The sequence below is a fragment of the Ptychodera flava genome, unplaced genomic scaffold (genome assembly GCF_041260155.1).
Source record: "Ptychodera flava strain L36383 unplaced genomic scaffold, AS_Pfla_20210202 Scaffold_140__1_contigs__length_122957_pilon, whole genome shotgun sequence".
NCBI classification, from domain to species: domain Eukaryota; kingdom Metazoa; phylum Hemichordata; class Enteropneusta; family Ptychoderidae; genus Ptychodera; species Ptychodera flava.
The window spans coordinates 62725-76799 of record NW_027248322.1 but is presented as its reverse complement, the minus strand read 5'-3'; the positions used below and the strand labels follow the sequence as shown (position 1 = coordinate 76799).

At 36.0% G+C, this 14075-nt stretch overlaps 1 protein-coding gene and 1 long non-coding RNA gene across 4 annotated transcripts; both read left to right on the top strand.

Moving 5' to 3' along the window:
* Positions 1 to 214: 214 nt before the first annotated feature.
* Positions 215 to 2709, top strand: LOC139126856 (putative nuclease HARBI1). The gene is made up of 3 exons (XM_070692786.1): positions 215 to 1055; positions 1534 to 1710; positions 1936 to 2709. The coding sequence occupies exons 1-3, from the start codon at positions 600 to 602 to the stop codon at positions 2455 to 2457; spliced, it is 1155 nt and encodes a 384-aa protein (XP_070548887.1). The 5' UTR covers positions 215 to 599; the 3' UTR covers positions 2458 to 2709.
* Positions 2710 to 7093: 4384 nt separating this feature from the next.
* Positions 7094 to 11054, top strand: LOC139126857 (uncharacterized). 3 transcript variants are annotated; one of them, XR_011550829.1, is made up of 4 exons: positions 7094 to 7246; positions 7468 to 7564; positions 10261 to 10357; positions 10881 to 11054. It is a non-coding gene; the product is annotated as an uncharacterized lncRNA (long non-coding RNA). The 3 variants fall into 3 exon arrangements; XR_011550828.1 differs by having other exon boundaries at positions 7094 to 7237; positions 10881 to 11053; XR_011550827.1 differs by lacking the exon at positions 7094 to 7246 and having other exon boundaries at positions 7276 to 7564; positions 10881 to 11046.
* Positions 11055 to 14075: the final 3021 nt, after the last annotated feature.

Below are 14075 nucleotides of genomic sequence, written 5' to 3'. Positions count from 1 at the left end.
TGGTTTGTATCATCGCACTGGTTCATTTCCTCACGCCGGCACAAATGTACGTAAACCCGTCGCCACTATGTGTTGTTGCTTTGTTATGTCGCCCTCTCGCGTCGGCTTTTTACTCTTTACTTACTTTTGTTGTTACGCGCATGCGTCTCCCTTTCTCTCTCCCCGCATCGCCATGTTGTTAGTCTCGTACCAGTCGTAATAAAGTTCGACGTTTATCTCCGATATCCTGTGTCTGGTTGTGGTCTTGACTTGAAAGTGACGATTATGAAATTCAATGTTCAACATATTGCGCGTGGTGGAAACCGCAAGTATCCATAATCACACAGTCACCGACGGCCAAACACGGATTTACAATATTATCCGTTAATTGAACAGCCTCATCGAAAGAGTTAAGTAACTCCAACCCGTTTGATGGGCCAATGATATCGGAATGATCGACACCCGTGTACCCGTCGCCACTATGGCCGAGTTCGATTGTGACCCGAGTAGTGACCCGAGTAGTTAAGGCTTACGTCATTTGACACTACTTAGCATGCGCAGAAATGTAACCCGGGAGATTCGAAACGAACGACAAACCCTAGCAACCCTCGTAAACAAATATGGCGACAGAGTTCGAAGAATTTTTCATTTTGCGTAATTTTTTTGAAGATTTTAACGAAGATTTAGACCCTAGTATATTTTTTCAACTTCGGATCAACGCTGCCATTTTTGTTTCGCTCACTTGTTTATTTTTGCGTCGGAAATTTGTTCCTCGAATTCGGAATTTTGCAGAAGATGTCGTGCCACAATACTCTTTGCAAGACTTCTGTGTGCACTTCCGGCTTGGCAAGGGTATTTTCGTTTTCGTGCTGGAGAGAATCGCCAACCTGCTATTGATGGAACATGCTGGTGGACGGTCTCAAGTGTCTCCAGAGAAACAGCTTCTTGTATTCATATGGTATATGGTTAACCAAGAGTCTATACGAGAGGTTGGGCACATTTTCAACCTCTCAAAGTCAACAGTGCATGGCATTATAAAACGTGTCACCAAAGCGGTCATTGCTGAGATGAAAGATGTAAGTATTTTCAGGAAAATGTTCAACTTTCAGCATATCAGATTTGTAAAATTTTAAAGTACTTTATGGTTCATTTTCCATGTAAAGGGGAGAGCCGTGACTTGATTTGCTTTGGGGAGAGTAAAGAAGCTGGCCACTGCACCAATTGAGAACAAAGAAAAAAGCGTCGTGGAACCTGAAAGTTTGAATGTAATAAAAGCATGCTACTTCCCTCTGGAGCAGGTAAAAAAAATGTGCTTAAATACCAGAAATCAAAGTCTTAAATCTATCTGCTGCAGCACAAATAATGTTCGGAATGTGCTTTGAAATGTTTCCTAGAACAAAATCTATCTGTTTAACTAATCTGTTTGATAGCATCAAATTGTTAAGACAGCATTGTAATGCATCTTTGACATCTCTATATTGCAAAACAATTTCTACCAGTCTCCTCTTTTTTCTACAAATGAAAACTCAAAACGTATAAAATAATATTTTTCAGGTTATCAGATGGCCGACGCATGATATGCAGAGGGAAATTTCACAGCACTTCCAGCTTCAACATGGTTTACCAGGGATAGCAGGCATTATTGATGGCACTCACATCAGACTGAGTGCTTGCATCGGTGGAGTTCAAGATTATGTGAACAGGAAGGGTTATCCATCAATGCAACTCCAGGTGAGCAAAACTGAGAATACTCATTTCTTCCTTTATTGTATTAGACCAGAAGTATTAACTCAATTATGTCCCAGCTTGAGAATACTGTAAATATTTTTGAACTAATATAAAATGATGGAATGAACAGCTAATCAATAAATTTTACAGATCAATAATGTAGTTTACTTTACTATCCATTGACAGTTGTGCATCTGTTAAGGTTTAATACTTTTCATTTTTATTCAGGTAATTGTCGATGATAACTTGTTGATAACTAATGCCTACACTGGATGGCCAGGCTGTACACATGACGCTCGTGTTCTCCGAAACTCTTCCCTGTCTACAAGAATGGAGACCAATGAAATGATGATGGCTCCTGGAACTTACATCATTGGTGACTCTGCATACCCTCTGAGAGACTGGCTTATTACTCCTTTCAGAGATAATGGTTTCCTAACTATTCAGCAACGCAGATTCAATCGTGCAATTTCCTCCTGCCGTCAAAGTGTTGAGCGATCAATTGGGCATTTAAAGGGGCGTGTCCGAAGGCTAAGGGAATTGCCAATGCATGATCCAGAATATGTGTGTGAGACTGTCATTGCTGGATGCATCATTCACAATCTGTGCATCATTCACCAGGATGATGTGGAGAATTATATTGATTTGGATCCACAGTACATCGATGATCCAAACCAATATCCTAATATTCATATAAATGCACCAGGTGGGGTAGCCAGAAGGCAGCAACTTATGAATGCTTTGCACTGAGAGTTTTCTGTGCTAACATTGTTTGGCAATTTAACAATATAATATTATTATAGAAGTGTTTCTGAAATTATTAACTTACCTATAAAAAAAAAAGAGTAGTCTAATTTTAGGAATTGCCAATGTTCAGATGATGAATGAAGTCAATTAAAAAAATAAATTTATTAGAATTTTGCATGATTTTCAGATAACACTCTGAAATAATTAATATTTAATAACAAAATAAATGATCTTTTTATGAGTACATATTTATAAAAAGTGTTACTTTTAATGAAATTAAAAACAAACATATTTTTGAATATATATAAATACCAGCTTTAGAGATAAGATGGAATTTTTCGCCAATTTCACTTGTGTTGGTAATAAAAGTAATTAAAACTTGTCTGATTGTGAAATGTCTTTATTGAGTGGTTGTGGATCAATGTTCTCACACTTCCATGTGGTAGAATATTCCGGAGATTATTGCTATCACTCCAATGGTATACCATTTCACTCTTTTTCCTGATCAAACAAAGCAGTATACAAAAGGGCCTATCACAATGCTAAAATTAATCATACATACAAAATTTGGGAATAGATATCTACTATTGATACAATGGTTGTATATTGTTTGTTAAATTTGATTAGAGAAAGGTGTGAATGGCAATTGGAGAGATAATGCCAAAATATTTGTAAAGTTTTGGCCTTTTGTCTAGTCTGTCATTTCTTGTGATCAGATTGTCTCTGAGTCATTTTTGAGCCACCATTTGGAAATAAAAAAATCTCTTTGACTGACATTAATTTTTGGGGGGTTGAACAATGTTCCTATGGCTAGACAGGGCACAAGTATGTGACCCAGAGTGGGTGCGCTGACTCATACATGCAGCCCTTTGGGGAGCTTCTTTCAGCTTGTTTTTCTAAAACTGCAGTTTATTTTTCCAAGCCAGCAGTGTATGACACAGTTATGCATAGGCCTTGTGGAAGAAATGGGCATAGTCATGGGATTATGCAATGAATCAATCATTCATTTGTCAAAATTTACTTCAAATAATAAAAATTGTCAAAATCACTGTACAAATTGTACCCTTCCAACAGCAGTTCTCCCACAAAGGGTTTACTTTAAAATACAGTTGCATATGGGGTTGTGTGCATTTCATTCCAAGGCCAGGGTGACAGGCACAGCAGCACCTGCATGCCACTATATCTTACAGTTTAACCTTACTCTGTCTATAGACAGAATTCTCAACATGACCTCTACTCCCTGTCCGTCCATAGACAGACAACTCTCAGCATAATGTGACAATAATGATCATTGTGTCAACATCAATTTGTAAACCAGAGTTTAAGTCACCTGTCAACATTAACAATGCTGTGCATACATGTTATGCAGATTAAAAAACAATAAAAAATATCAAAGCTACAGATGGCTCCTGTCCCTCTCAATTTTTCTGCTGCTCACTACAGTACCATTATTTTTTGAGACTGGGGGAAAGGGGGTCAGGAGGAAATAAATGGGCTTTGCACCATTGATTTTAAGTTTATATCATATTAACTTTAATTCACAAATTAACAATTTATAAATAACATTAGGCATTAATAATATTGCTTGGTTCCCTTTGACGGTTAAATACATCATTTTCTTGCCACAAAACATATCAGGGTCACCAGACCATTGAAAGGACAAACCTCTGATATTTGTATTTTAAAAATTTGACACTAGTTCATCAATTTTTATATTTTATAATATTTAATATATTAATACTATTTAATAAATACACAATTTATACATTATATGAAGCAATCATAATGATAAAAAGTTATAATGATATTACAAGCTACTGCTCTTCAATGAATTGCCCTTTCAGGGTTAAATACATAGGTTTTTTTGCCAGGCAATATCACACATATAGGTGTTCAAAAGATTATGATGCATTTCTATCTTTTGGTTTTCTTTAAAATTACAAAGGTTTCATAAATATATTGCTAGATTTTCGGATTAGGTCTGAAAGGGGGTTATAACGTCATTCAAAAAATAACATGAAAAATCTCTGAAAATTACATTTAAAATTTAACACTGACGCATACATTGCATAGTGTTTTACAATACTAGATATACTTTCAAGATCAATTATCACTGCACATTCAAAACAATCATTATTTCCTTGGTAAACTGCATTAACCTTTTGGGCCAGATTATGTTGAAAACACCATCAGATAACAGATTTCATTACAATTTGAACAATTTTACATCTTTAATTCTTATTAGTGATAGAGTGCTCATATCAATCCAACATTCTATCCATTCTCATTTTTTTCTTTGTATTGTTGTTCCATGAGTTCAAACAGATCATCATTTTTCTTTTCAAGTTTAGACATTGTGGCCATCAATTTATCCTTGTGGTAAATTCTGTCAGACATTTTGCTGATTTGTTTTCTCTGTTTTACAATCTGAGGTGCTGTTGCATTATCAGTTGTCTCATGTGCTACTTCAGTTGTTGTCCCTGTCGTTGTTTCTGTCATTGTTGTGTCATGTTGTGCTGTTGTTGTTGTTACCGTTTTGGTTTCAGTATCTTTCATTTGATTTCTTTTTTTACAAAATCAAGAAAATCCATAGTAACTTTTGGCTGAGTTGATTCTCTCATTCCATATACATGTCTACATGTTTCCTATCTGTGCCTGTACGTTTCTTGTTATCTATCACTTCCATGTATATTTTTTTTTAATTTTTCCACTTGTCTCTAGCTTGAGTTATGGAGATATTGATACCAGATTCTTTCATTTCAGATACAATTTTTTGCAACAACTTTTCATGGTCTAACACTCTGTCTAAATATATCTTCCATATTCTGAACGTAATTCAACAAGTAAACTTTCTTCGCGATCAGTCCAAATATGAACTTTGTCATAAGAGTTACCAACATCTTTGCTGTGTATGTTTTCATGTGGTGGCTGGGCTTGCTCCTGTTGGTGTTTCTGTTGGTGTTGATTTTTGTCTTGTTTCTCTTTATATTTGTTTGGTTGGCATTTTCTTGACAGAGTTGGTCTTGATGTTTTCCATCTCCTTCCTGTTGTTTTCCATTATTTGCCTCAATAGCCTGATTCAAGATAGCTTGATTTGTGTTGGCAACTGTCAAAATATATTGTTCAATAGAGAATTAATATTTTTTATGGGTGGTTCACATAGAACTCAATCTCTGACTTTTTCTGAGTAATATCTTATTTAATACATCAAATTTAAGGGAAAGTTTACCAAGGCTGACTTTGTAGTATGTGTCTTCTTTAGGTTGGGTTCATGGGGGAAAGTAATTTTCACTGACCATAAATCACATAATTTCTCTGACGTGAAAAACATGAAAGGTGTGCATTTTCATGGCAGAATCAAAGCGCCTCAAAAAAAACCCCTGTGAAACTGTGACTAATTGTCAGTGATCGAGTCGCAATTTAATGTTTATACTGCATCATTGTGCATGTAATGTAATTAAGAGGGGTTATACAACATTGTTGTTCACCAAAGGGGCTCCTGAGCCCAAACAATAATTATCCACACACTGATCAACATTGAAGGTCAACAGCATCAGCACCAGCCTGTCCTAATGCAAAAATTGTTGATCTGTCATGCATTTCAAGAGTGGCAAGTATTGGGGCACTTTGATTTTGAAGCCCTGAAAATGTACACCTGGCAAGTTTTTTAGCATCTGTTTTACAGAAATCATGAGATTTATGGTTGGTGAAAATGGTTTGACTGGACAATCTCTCTCTCTCTCTCTCTCTCTCTCTCTCTCTCTCTCTCTCTCTCTCTCTCTCTCTGCTTTCACGGGCGCATTACAAAAATGTAAACAAACATGCTAAATGCCGTCAACAGAATGCGGTGGACGAATGCTGAAATGGATCTCGGGCAGTGAAATGTTGGTTCCGCTTACAATATTAAATCATAATGACATGTAATTCATACTCACCAAAGCTCTATCTTTTTGTACCTAAATGGAACGGTTCAGGCACCACGTTTATCAACAATTTCTATCGGGAAACTAAACAAAGACGAATACAAAAATATTTTAATTAATGCTTTTTCATCAGCAAGTCAAGTCTGAATATCATTTTGCATTCATCAAAGCAAAATATTGAAAAATGTCCGGTCTGATTTCTTCAATTTGTGTATAAAACTTTATAGTTTTACACATTACTACTTTGACCGCTAGAAATTGAATTTGTCGTCTGCACACGGAAACAATAAGTACCTTTCACTATGAAAGTTAAGGGAAATTGTTAACAACTTCATGCGATAGCCACAGCTAATAATATTGGTACTTTCTTTCCTGAAACTGACGTAAACGAGTAAAATATATCTATTACTTACATCTGCTTGGCGGCCATTTTGCCGAGTTGTCACTCGACCAACCCAGCTCCCGACGCAGGAGAAGCCCGAGTTGAGTTGAAAGGTCAAATGACGTAATTTGCGTCATCAGAGTAGCAACTCTGCAACGTTCGGTTGCAACTCAGGCGACTCGGGTCGCTACTCGGGTTAACAATCGAACTCAGCCAATGTGTTGTTGCTTTGTTATGTCGCCCTCTCGCGTAGGCTCTTTACTCTTTACTTAGTTGTTATGCGCATGCGTCTCCCTCTCTCTCCCTCTCTCTCTCTCTCTCTCTCTCTCTCTCCGCATCGCCATGTTATAGTTGTGTTAGTCTCGTACCAGTCGTAATAAAGTTCGACGTTTATTCTCCGACATCCTGTGTCTGGTTGTGGTCTTGATCTGATGGTTAAACGGGGATTGTCTCCTCACTGGCGCGTAGCACTGGCAAGGTTGATCGTGTACGTAGCGTTCGATGCACGCCGTTGTATTTCAACTGCCGGTGTTCTGATTTCTGCTTGTCTAAAACGACGATTGGCTGCAGTTCGGATCACCGAAGACTCATCAAACCAATGAATTTGATTTATATTGTAGTCAGAAACAGTTTCTATGAATTCCAGTGTGTATTGTTCGATAGCTGGAGTCATTGATTCGGCGATATTTTCTTTCGACTCATGCTCAGGTATTTGGTTATCGCTCGGTGGATTGTCGTCAGCGATACGATGGCACGTTTTCGGCCGTACATACGTTATCATCAAAAAGTTTTCTTCTGATTTCGTGTAAGTAAATACTTGGCTACCGCCTTTTGTAGAACTCGATATGTTGTCCACAACTCTGGTGCGTTCTAGCACTGGTCTATCACCGGCTGTTAGGCCCTGTTCTCTCGTACTTACAGCAGACACTGTGCGCTGCTGATTTAGAGATTCCAGTCGTCGATGCAATTTCACCATAAGAAACACCTTTCAAGTGAAGTTCTAAGATGCGCCTTCGCGTCAGAAATGGTATCGGGAAACCACAATGCATTTTGTCGGAGGAAGTGTGTACTGTGCATGCAGACAGGCACTTGTACAATGTTGCAATTGTCAACTATGCCGCCAAACTATTTTTGTAACCGCGACTGTTGTTATCATGTACAATATTCGCATTGCAGTTGTTATATTGAAATTCACGCATAAATTTTACTTGGCTGAAACTTATGTTTTAATCTCACTGCATAATATTGCCCATTATTTTTGAACAAATCACAGGAATCGCTAATGTAACCGTACGTATTACATGTAATGCAGCTAGGTGTATGACGTTTACGTCAGTCAGTTAGGTGCCCACAGTCAGCTACACAGTATCTACATGTTTACATAAACTTATCGCCAGCGCGGCAGCGTCTGGAACTGCTTAGGAAACTTCCCTATCAACTCATGAAGTTTCCAAGGAAACACACTGATGAATTCATGAGATGTATCAATATTCACATGAAGTTGAGCGTTCGATGTTAGATGCAAAAGAGTGTAATTGAGACTGAAATATAAATACACTCATTAAAATTTCCAGCAGGAATATCACACACAAAGCTTGATAGTGATTTGCTGCGAAAACGAGCCCTGCCACTCCTTGACGTGTTCTGCTGGGAGTGGGGCTCCAATGACCAACCTACCCGAGTGGCAGAGGCTACGGATTCGCAGCAAGATAGTGATATAAAACTTGGCAACAATTTTTTTCATACTAATCCATCCCTTGTCTAAGCTCATGAAAATCCCTTTGGCAACAGGCTTTTAACCCCCGTTGGCGGAGATGGGTAATTGAGGGGGAGCTGCACCAAACACAGCGTACTTTGCTCAAAAATCACTTTTTTGCGAATATTTATTTAATTTTAATTAATTTGTTGACTCAAGATTTAAATATTGGTTGTCAAGCAATCATAATATGCATGATACAAAAGTTAATTTATGCAAATCACCCAACTTCCGCTCTTCTTTTTTCTCCCATTCTCAAGATTTCCAAAGAATTTAACTCAACTCTGGCTGGGCCAATTTTTCCACAATTTTCACATTATGTTCTTTAAATAGTACAAGTATTTTGCTTGGCAATAAAGTTCTTACTTTTGAATAAGAGGCATTGTAATTTTACTATTATGTGTTTTTAATCACTTTTTTGAGTGTCAGAATTTCAACCCTTGCCATTTTAGAATTAGGATTGATAATGCACAATAGAAGTAGTTTTTTTCTACATATACTTTTCTTTCAAATTAAATATTACATTTCAGAAAGTAGCATCATGCCATCAATGTTAGAGAGACCAAAGCTTAAATCGGTCTCACATGACAAAGTAATGTTTTTGGATGTCTCATTTTTAGTTGAAAGCAAATATTAACCTGATAACTAAGATTTTGAAAGAAAAACTGTTTCTTAGTAAGCTGTTTAAATTTTAAGTTGAACAAAAGTCAAGCCTTTTTAATAAAACATCACTAAATATCATGATTTCGCCAAAATTGTGTCACACTAAAACAGGTCAAATCTTGAAATTCCAGTGTCTTGAATTCGTAAAATGATTACCTTTCAAGCAGTATTTTTTATTGTAATTGATTTAAAAATCCCCCTTGTATAATGTGTTGTCAAAAAATAAATGATTCTGTCACACGAGCGCCGAAAATAATACATCCGATTTTGAATATTTTGTGAATTTTGCCAATGCTTAGCGCGCGTGTCAAAATGCGCCCTCTACGGCGTAAGGGGCCCGTGCTTTCGCTTGATGGGGTACACGGCAATTAAAAAAGCCTGTTTTCGATTGGTTGGCGCTCGAAGAATATCGCATTTTGAACCAATCAAATCACTTAATACATGTCTTAACAACCAAAATAAAGTGTTGTGAGGCCATCAAGAAAAATCAGGGAGGATGAACGCTCCACGAAGCCGAAACCGTAAACCGTAAATCATTGACTTAGACTTCTCGCTTCGACCCAATGGGCCGTAAATATATAGAATATATTATTAACTGTCAAATAAATGAATTTTATGCAATTTTATCTGGAAATGAGAAAACGCGACCACATTTTCGGGTAGCGATGATGCTCGAGCAAGTGCTTTTGGAGATCCAATATGGCGTCTTACGGTGACAGAATGCATGTAAATGCAAGCTGAACACGACAGAATTTGGCGCTATGCAAGGAATTATTCTATGAAAAATATGTTCAAATTAAGTATTCGGTAAGAGATTCTGAATTTTATGCTCTTGCATTGCTCGATATTTGCACATATTCTGACCCATGTGCTAAAATCGCGATGGCAAACTGAGAAGCTGTCGAATGATCGAGCGATGTGCCCAGGTCACTTCACACACGTATTACGCCTCTATATCCCGTCAAAGTTTGTCAAGTGAACCTGTAAGCCGTTCCTATGAAATTTAAACACCTTAATGAGCAGTCAAAAACATCTTCTTTAGTTCTTTGGCCTTACTGTAGTTTTATTACTTTTTTGTTCAGTTCAGTCGAAGCAATGTGGACTGCAGTGATGTGTACCAGGCCCGAGTTGCTAGGCGATAGTGTTGCTCTGTGCAAATTGCAGTCACTTAAGCTTAAGGTAAGCTTAAGGATACTTATCGTCCGATATTGTGAATATTTGAAGAATATAGACATGTCTTTGTAATTTCAATGTGATTAAAAGTAAATTATATGAAATTTAATTAGATTTTCTGTCCAGTTCCGAGGATAGATTTTGAAAAAGGTACTGTGATAACGAACATTTTTTTTTCTTTCAAAATTGAAATTGGTCAGTGAAATATCTCGCTAATTCAGCCTGATGGCAGTGTGGTAAAACCAAACAAAATACAGTTTGGATGAATTGATTCACATATCAACATGGGACAGTAACAGATGAGGAGATCAATGTAATGGGAGATAACAAGCAATAGCAATTATAAAACATGAAAGAAATTTTGATTAGTCTATCAAAATAAAACAAAAAATAGGTTAGAATTTTGTAGATCATTGTTTAATTTATCCTTTCAATCCATGGCAAATTATTATCTTCTCATAAGTGTTTTGTTTTATTCATTGATTCAATCTTGTAAAATATTTGGATTGTTTTCTGTTTTTTTTTACAGATTTGTGATTCAGGTCTGTGTGCAAAATAAAGATTGCCAGGTTTTTGAAGCAAATACAATCAAGTCAGTTTAAATAAATATTTCTCCAGCTGTGTATCTTTTAGATTATATCATAAATACAGTCAAATCAATTTAAACAACAAATGTCTCAAGCTGTATTACTTAAGGGTTATATCGTACATCATAGTACATAAGTTCGTTGATGGGTTTGTTGCCTTATATTGGAATGTCATTTACAAACAAGGTTTCAAGCCCACAGACATTGAAATATTTATGCATTATATGGGTGTGAGTGTGTGAGAGAATGTGTCTACATATTATTTTTCATTTTATGAAGTCCGTAGAAGGTAGCCAAAGTAATGATCATGTACCAATATGGGTATTTGAAATACAACTCACTCTGAGTTGGGCTGTTATCTGAATATCATTAGCAACTTTCACTACTCTGACAAGAGTTTTAACTGAATGTTTGTACTTGCACTCTTATATTGCACCTAATACATTTAATACAATATCTGCTGCAGTTAAAATTTATACTATTGTCATACATGTAACAGTATTTGGGATTTGAATATGACAAAGGAGCAATGAAATCTGTGAACTGTTCTTTAAGTAATCCAAAATGGATCATTTGTATATTTGCATATTAATGAGTCATGTGACCACAGTTGATAAAAGCAACCATAATAGGTTAATTATATGTGCTGTTATAGTCTAGCCATGTAACTTGAATTTGGAAAAAATGTGATTTTACTGTATTTGAAATGCTGTGTATTGACTATGCATCATTGGAGAAAAGAAATAACAAACATCACAGAAAAATTGAGCAAATTAACAGTTTTCAAGCCCGGTTTTTGTCCACATAATCATTTTTATTTAAGATATTTTTCATACAGTTCAACTCTAAACAGCAATAAGTATTATTTGTTGAGTTTTGGTCATCTTAAATGCCTGTTACCGTTATTATTTATGTTGATAAAAATTGAAGATATTAGAGCACTTTTTCCTCACAAACCTCAAAAAAGCAGAATTTGGGAAAAAACAAAACTTTGGGGGTAATATCCTTCGTTTTCTCTTGATTTACAGTCAAAGGCACCATTTGGCCAGAAATTTTGGTTTTTGAATTGTATTTTTTCAAAAACTGACCTTCACACTTATTTTCTATGTAATTTCTGTGGTAGGAAAAATGACAAATATCATCAATTTCCAGATTTACACACTCAAGATTAACTCTTGAAGGCTGTCATCAACAAAAAATCACACTTAATCTTGTTGTTAATGATATTTCTTAGACAAAAAAAGAGAAGAAAGATGAGAAAGACATTGCTAACATTTTATTATTGACCTGCATTTTACAAAAGCAACTTTCTAAATTAGCGAAAACACTCATTTTCGACCCAAATTTTTAAGAAAAATTTGCATTTCAGTAATCATCCGTTTTATTCAGTCAATAAGCCTCTATTCAAATATTGTGAAATAAATACAAAATATGGAATAATGCCTTTATTTTTACTTTTATGAATATGAAAAAATGGCATTTTGGCCAATTTGACAATTTGCCCTTTGGCCTCCCTATCAATGTTATTAAAATACCAAAATTGAGTTTTGCCCAAATACACACACCCATGTCGTCCATCATGTAAACTGCTTCTACCATACTAAAAATCAGTCTCTGCTTTTTGAAAATATATAGTATGAGGGGGTTTCCTTGTCATCTTTGATGAGAAATACTGCTTTAAAAAGGTCACCTTAATTTGACACGTCATGCAGCAAAATCTAAACAATTGTTGCTATTTTGAAAGTCTATGAATATGCCATAGAGACCTGGTGTAAAACTCGTTTTGGTCCTTGTTTTCATGGACTACCATCTTAGGGGGCGCTATGCTCAATTTTAAGCTTGGGGGTGCCGTGTAGATTACCCATAATGCATTGCAATGCGTTGTCGTAGGTGGCAGTATATTCAATGTTAACCTTGATTACCCACAATGCATTGCAAAGCGCCATGACGTCCTATGCCTTTCATATTAACTGATAGCGGTCTCTTGTTTCCTTGCAAAAATATTTGGTAGCAGATATCCATCTCAAGGTGTATATGCAGTTTATTTTTTTATTTGAGGGGAGATGGTCGACTTGTGAAATTAGAAAGACGAGGAAAGTCTGTGGTTGACTACATGTTTTACTGTATTATATAAAGACAAAGATTTGTATAATAAAGGTAAAATGACAAAACTGATCTGCCTAGCAACAAGTAAAAGGGCAGTTTATAACGTAAGCATTTTAAATGTTTTGTCGAATTTCAACTATTTTGCACATCCATGATCCATATGTTTTCTAAAGCAGAACAGTTAATTGCTGAATGAACATTCAAATCAAAACCTCCACAAATAACGGGTAATTCGCATTAATATACTGAAAATTTCCTGTCTGTAGACCACAGGGGGGCCAGGGAGGTAAACAAACAAACAAATAAATAAATAAGCAAATAAATAATCAATAATCAATATATAACAAACATGCAAAAAATACCGTCAAGGACAGTGTGCTCACATTCAGTTTGAATCGGTCCACTCAAATATTTAAACCAGAAAAACAAGAATGACAAAAGCAAATAAGGTCTGCAACTTAGGTACTGGTGGTCATCTTTAGGAACATATATATTAATTTCTATAGCAATAGGACAAGCAGATCCTACATACATAAGTAAATGTCAACAAAAAATTAGCAAGAGAAGGCTTGCAAGAGTGGGAAAAAATAAAGAGTAGGGAAAAATGTACAAGGGATCTGGTAAAAAGTAATGCTACCTCATCAATCTTCTAGACCCTACCCCCTCCTGAATGTCACATGTTCCATCCCTTTGTTGATCATGTTTACATCAGGCCAGATGGCAGGAAATATATTTACAACCCTGAGGATTTTTTCAATAATGCTATGAGTGCTATCATTCGAATGTAGACAGCACTTAAATTAGTTACAGATAGTGAAATGCCTTCCACTTTAGCGGGTGATTACGACATCTGGAATTATCCTGGATCCAAATTTCTCATCAGTTCTTGCATGTCTTACCCGGAAATGTTGAAAAAATTGATCCGCAATGAAAACAATTACCTCAGCTTTGTTTTCTGGATCAAAGTTTACAACAAATCAGTACTAAATACGACAAAATTATGTTCACAGCCTTTAAAACTGTCTCAAAAC

Coding starts and splice junctions, on each gene's coding strand:
- LOC139126856 (XM_070692786.1), top strand. CDS start 600: ATGGCGACAGAGTTCGAAGAATTTTTCATTTTGCGTAATTTTTTTGAA. Junction 1,056..1,533: donor TCATTGCTGAGATGAAAGAT/GTAAGTATTTTC, acceptor AATATTTTTCAG/GTTATCAGATGGCCGACGCA. Junction 1,711..1,935: donor ATCCATCAATGCAACTCCAG/GTGAGCAAAACT, acceptor ATTTTTATTCAG/GTAATTGTCGATGATAACTT.